Raw genomic sequence first — 6,000 nt, forward strand, 5'->3', positions numbered from 1 at the left:
AAGTTGTTGAATGAGACAGGAAAGATCTTACCCCTTTTATATTTGCTAAGTCATGTAATTCCTAATGTTTTTATGCTTCTGATATGTTGTTTGTTTTCAGGCCACAGGACAACCTTATGAGCAGTATGCCAAAATGATCTTCATGGAATTGAATGATGCATGGTCAGAGTTTGAAAACCAGGGATCGAAGTCACTTTTCTAAAACTTCACCTTTTACAGAGCTACTTCCAAAAACTGGAGCTGAGCATTTTTGTGACTTTACTGCGTCTATCATTTTTGAAGTGCTTTTCCATTATTTCAGCACAGTTTCTAATCATGCACTTAAATGTGGTGATGTGTCTTGTAAGATGTAGAGTACAAAGCATTACACAGATGCATTAAGAAAACAGCTGCTCAGTACTTCGAGAAATCACAGTTTGGGAGTAAAGATTTCATTTTGGTTTTATATATGTTAAAACAGAATTTTAATGAAGCTCCATGATTTCTGGTGTACTAGTATTATAAATCATTCCAGCTTCATTGATCTTTGCTTTACCTCTACCTTCACCAATTTGTCTCTTACTTTCAGTAGCTTTGTGATTCAATTTTGCTGTTCGGTGTCTGTCGCCTTATTCAAAGTGCTTTAGTTATCAGCAGTGAATTTGCTTGGCTTATCTCAAACCTGAAGGTGTATCTTTTCATCTGTATTTTATGTAATCAATCTGATAATCATTCTGTAAATAATGTTTTCTGACAATACCTGTGTTCTTACAATAAAGTAACAGTTGTTTAGCCAAAAAGACCCCAAATGTGGGAGTGTCAGCCAGGGTTGTTACTGATTTTTAATTTTTTTACATATCGTGAATCTAGAAACAAATCTTTAAGGTCTGCATGTTCCTGCTGTTTTTTTATTTATTATGAACCTTTGGAAGGCAGTACTCTGACCAGTGCATATTTTCCTAGTTGTTTAAATTTTGTCTTTTGCTTCCAATTTCATTGGAACATTCCTTCCATCGGGCTTCAGATACTCTGGTAGAAATAATGTTATTCTGAAACTTGAATTGTAAGCACAAAACATTTTTCTCTCAGTAAATACCACATTATTTATCATCTGGAGAACCTTTAAAGTGCTTTAACACATTGTGCTGCTTGTCTGAACTTCTGTATTTTTGAGATATGCATGACATAAATGTATGTGAAAATATGGGGTGTATTGATAGCCTGTTGCATTTCTGCTCACCTACCTTCCATGCACTGGCTAGTGCAAGATGAGTAGACACACAACTTGCCATGTTATCTCATCCCTATTCAGCAGGCAGTTTTTCACCAGTTCTGGGGTGAATGAATGGAAATGACCAATGACTGTTAAACTCTGTGTAATAACAAAATGTAATTTGCATATCAAGCTTGAAAATGTTTAAAATTAGTACTGTGGTATTAAAGCTTTGGCAGCAATCTCTCTCTTAGAGCTGGGCATTCAAAGGGATATTTTGATCATCTTGCTGTTTTCTACTTTTTGCAGAGAGGGAAGAGGGAAGCTGTACCATCATCAGAGGTAACTGTTCAGCTGAGCAACATCTGAACAGAAAAAATGAGCCACCTGAGCAGTGTGTTGGATGAGGCTTTCCACTGCCATGCAAGCCTGAGAGCTGATGGGTTAGAGACTTGTGAACACAGGTTGCCATTCGTAGTCTCTAAGCTCAGATCTAACAGAGTTACTTATTGACCTCTGATAAAAGGTTTTTATGTATGTATATTCAGCTACTGTGATTTTTTTTTTTTAAGATGGAAGCCAGGATCAGTTATGGATCAGGAAGGTGACATGTTATTCATGGCTGCAGTTGTATTTCACTTACTGTTTTGAAGCAGTCTTAAATCTAAATAGATTTCTTCATAAAAAAGCAGATAACTTTCTGTTTGATTTAGAGTAAGAGCTAATATTTTTTTCCTTGGGTTACTTGGTTAATTCTCTGCATGTGTGGTCTGCATCTGTGGAAATTAAATGCATCTGCTGATGGATAGGTTTGCTAAGAGAGCTGCATGGCTTTTTACAGTTCTTGGCCAAATGACACTTACTAATAGGTTTAAAAAGACATACACAGATATATGACTGTGACTGCACTCCTATATACAGCTGAGAGAGAAAGCATTTCTGAGGGAGCTGCCTGTAGTAAGGAACGACTACTTTAAAAACGCATGTTCCTTTCAGCACATACGAACTACTTAATTTTAAGGGACACATTTTTAATTGGTCTTTTCTTGAAATATCTGTATAAAAAAAAATGAGAACTGAAAATTGAGAGGAAAATATCTTCATCTGCTTTGTATGTTTGGTAGCATTTTCTGGGTGATGTCTACATTTATCTGTTTTTATTTCTCTGTTCTTGTTTGCAAAATTTTCTTTAACAGCAGCGAAGAACCTTAGGTGTGATTTTAAGTGACCAGGGAAACATGAGTGCAAGTGTTCTATCTGGAACCAAAGATCTCTTGAAATTGATTCCCCCTTTTTAAAATTATGGAAAATCATGAAGTTTCACTGTGGATTCTTCCAAAAGCCATTTGATGATTACTGAAACTTCACTCAGGTTGACAGGACCCCTCAACTTATTTTTGTGGCTTAATCAGCTCTGGTCCTCATTGGGGAACTGGGGGAGTCCTCTGTCCTGCTCCTTTGTACATAGTTGAGTTCTGTTGCTAAGAACCTGAGAGAGGCTCAGTTTGATAAACTCAAATCTCAACAATGAAACGATTTTGGGGTTTTTTTTATGTGTGTAACTTGTTTAGCTGTGTTGCATACAAGACTCGATTTCAGTAAGGCCTGATAAGCAAACTTTAAAAATTCAAGTGATGAATATGAACATAGTAAACTGAAGTTTTGTTTTCTTTAGAAGGTAAAGCAGCATGAGGACCATTAAAGGTGTAACTACTATAGTGTAAGGCTTATATATTAAATTTTTTAGTTACAGGAATCTGGGAGGAGGGAAGTTAAGATAAATTATATGTAAACATATATTGAGTCTCCATGTTGTTTTTAAAGGAGAGGGTCACTTGGCAGAAAAAGTCCGGAAGTTTTGTTTGATTTAATCTTAAAACAGTAATAAAAAATGATTAAAAAAAAAAAAGGCGGGGGGGGGGGGGGGGGGCGGGGGGAATGAGGGCTTTTCAACCTTTCTCATGCTCTGTACTTCATTGTTAATTGGTTGTCTGCTGTATAGCATAGGACTGCATGCAAACTGTTACACACACGTTTAACTGTAGCTGTATTCTTAATGTCCACAAGCTGAAAAGCTTTTAGAATAGGCTACAGAAAAATTAAGCTGAGACTTGATTAGGTACTGTGAATTCTTTCTGGGCTTAAAATGTATGTTTTCCATTTGTGCTGCTTATTCATTGCACAGTTACATTTTGAAATGTCAAAGTGAAATCATGATCTGAAAGCTAGACTTCTTACCTGCTTCTGCTGACTACAGAGCTTGAGGTTGTGGTAACTGGGTGTTGCCAGTAGTTGATGTTATGTCTACCAGACTTCACATGTGGAGCTTGAAGTTCTATTGTGAAGCATCTTATTGACTCTTGCAGTAAATCATAGTGCCATTTGGCCCAAGTTTGTAGTTCCTTTGTCTCTTAATGACAGCTGACTAATACCATGCCTTCTTTGCAGGCTACCAGGATCCAGTTCTTAAAAGTAAGTGCTTGACATGGTTATTGCAAGAGCAAAGAAAATGCAACATAGGTTAAGGGAAGAGTAGAGAAGAACATCCAGACCTCAAATGTTGTTTTCTAATTCTCTTCATTGACCTATTCCTACCTACCTCTGCTAAAAGCAGGTCTAGACTAGTAGAGAGAACCTGGTTTGTAGCCTGCTTTTCCAGCCCTTTTAGAAGTACTACTGACTGGCTATAGACAAGTGGCAGTACCAAGTGCTTGTCTTTTTTTTTTTTTTTTTTTTTTCTTTTTTTCCAGAAGAAGCTGCCGTAAAGCAGGGCTTATAAAATAATAGGGCAGGTTTCCACTAGTTATTTCTGGATTAATTTGCTTATGTTACATTGCTGTTAGATTTGCAAGTTAAGTCAAGCAACTTAACTTTTAAAATAGAGATCAGTGAAGAATTGGTGTTAAGAGGGTGTGTGGCTAGAACCTGCAAGAAGAAGAATGACATGTTTTGACTATGTTGGAGGAAATCAGTTGGTGTCTTTAACCTTGGGCATGCCTGTGTGGTGTTTCCTAGTGCTGTCAGATTTCCTGGAACTTAACAGCAGTGAAGAGAAAGAAAATGAGCAGTTAAGCACTTAACATTCATATTAAATTATGGGGTTATGCTCAATATTGTTAGTGAGCAGTGATTCCCTGACGTTAAGCCTGGGAGGAAAAGTTCCCCTGTGTTGTCACTTGGGTAAAGTTCAGATAGTTTGCTAATCAATGGTAGCCTCTTTCAGCAAGTACAGAATGGAAAACTTACAACAGTGCTGATGACATACATTTCCTTGGAACAGTGGGCAAGTCCTTGTTATTGCACCTTTAACTTGTGCTCATGGATAATGCCTTGTTTACCTCGCATTTTCATGTTAATACTAGCAAGTTCCTCCAATGTTGTTTTGCTGAGCAGAGAGTGACAATTCCTTCCTGAATACAGACTACATCTCAAAGCTGCATGCACAGGATTAATATTTTGCGCAAACCAAAGCAGAGTTTGAGCGTAATTGAAGTCTTGATTGCCTTTTGGGACTGCTGGATTACGTGCACCATTCCACCTCCCATGGCCAGACTGCAGTTTCCCAACAGTGGCAGTATGTTTGCATAGTCATTGGCCGTTGCATTCCCTGCTGCTCACAGGAATACTTCAGGAGGAGAGTAAATGTGGAAAACTTGTTGCTCCTTAGCTCTGTTCTTAATTGTCCAGCAACTGCAATGTAACAAACGCTTTGTAAATAAGTTCAAGTAGGTCTTGTAAAGTTGCCCGTGCTTATGAGTCAGTTGACATTTTCTGTCAAGAACTTGCAGGTGGTTACCTGTGAAAGCTGTAGAAGGAATATATCATTTCCCAGCCCTTGAGTCTGTCCCTAGTGCAGAGTAGCTCTAGCTACCAGATGCCCAGTGACTAGGAGCAAAGGGTGACTCAGCTGAGCTGTGGTTGTGATCCTCATGAATCTTGCAATGCTTGCTTGCTCTCTGTTTGGGTGAGCTTATTGTAGACTGCAGTTTAGACTGCATTAAGCTTACAACATATGCCCCAAAAATATAAATTCAGTCATTTTTATGAAGGATACATGTTGTCATAGAAGCTTTTATTACCAAAAGAGGATTAAGAGGCATTGTGAGAACTCCCAAAACTCTTTAGTGGAATGTACTGTATATTTGCAATGTAGGTTTCTAGAAGTGATTGTTATCTCTGATAAGGACTTAGCTTGCTCTGAGGTCCTACCTGTAGTTGTGATTGTACTTTATATACCTGTGATTTTTCTGGTTTGGGGTGTGTGGAAGGACAAAACAGATAGTAAAGTCCTATTTTTTTGCCATCTTTCAGGAAATGCAATGTACTGAATACTTTTGCTACTAGTGAAATGAAAATTATACCTGTATGTATATAAAGGTAACATAGTAAAATTAAGCCTTGTTTAAAAGTAGATTTAATGTTTGGCACCATGTCCTTGAACAGAGTATTTCGCTTTTAAATGTAATGACTTAACCAGTGATCAATTAAAAGAAACAAAATTACTTTGCTCGTTTCTTTCTTTAGCAAGGGAAAAATTACCTGAGTATCCAAAGCATTTCCACTGCCTCTTGCAGAACAATATGCAAGTGTTAGTGAAATGGTTCTCATTAGTATGTTGAGGTTGACTGAACCTCTTAGGAACCAAGTGTCTCTTCAGAAGTCTCTCTTCTCCTGTTGGAGAGGAGTCCCTGCAGTGTGCTCTGTGGTTTGGCAGCTGAATTTCTTGAGGCTGCCTGTATCATGCTGTGAGGGGTTCTTGCACAGGACCTGGTGCAATGCAGTGCCGTCCTGTCACCCAAGAGATGCTT

At 38.0% G+C, this 6,000-nt stretch overlaps 1 protein-coding gene across 1 annotated transcript in view; it reads left to right on the plus strand.

The window, feature by feature from the left end:
* The window catches only part of GAK (cyclin G associated kinase), a 66,843-nt gene extending 65,912 nt beyond the window's left edge, over positions 1-931 (plus strand). Inside the window, exon 28 of the mRNA XM_086479059.1 lies at positions 101-931. Within this exon, the coding sequence (XP_086335185.1) occupies positions 101-202 (102 nt within the window). The 3' untranslated portion in view covers positions 203-931. The remainder of the gene's footprint in view (positions 1-100) is intronic.
* The last annotated feature ends 5,069 nt before the right edge of the window (positions 932-6,000 follow it).

This window comes from Leptosomus discolor, chromosome Z, assembly GCF_034619465.1.
Source record: "Leptosomus discolor isolate bLepDis1 chromosome Z, bLepDis1.hap2, whole genome shotgun sequence".
Lineage (NCBI taxonomy): Eukaryota > Metazoa > Chordata > Aves > Leptosomiformes > Leptosomidae > Leptosomus > Leptosomus discolor.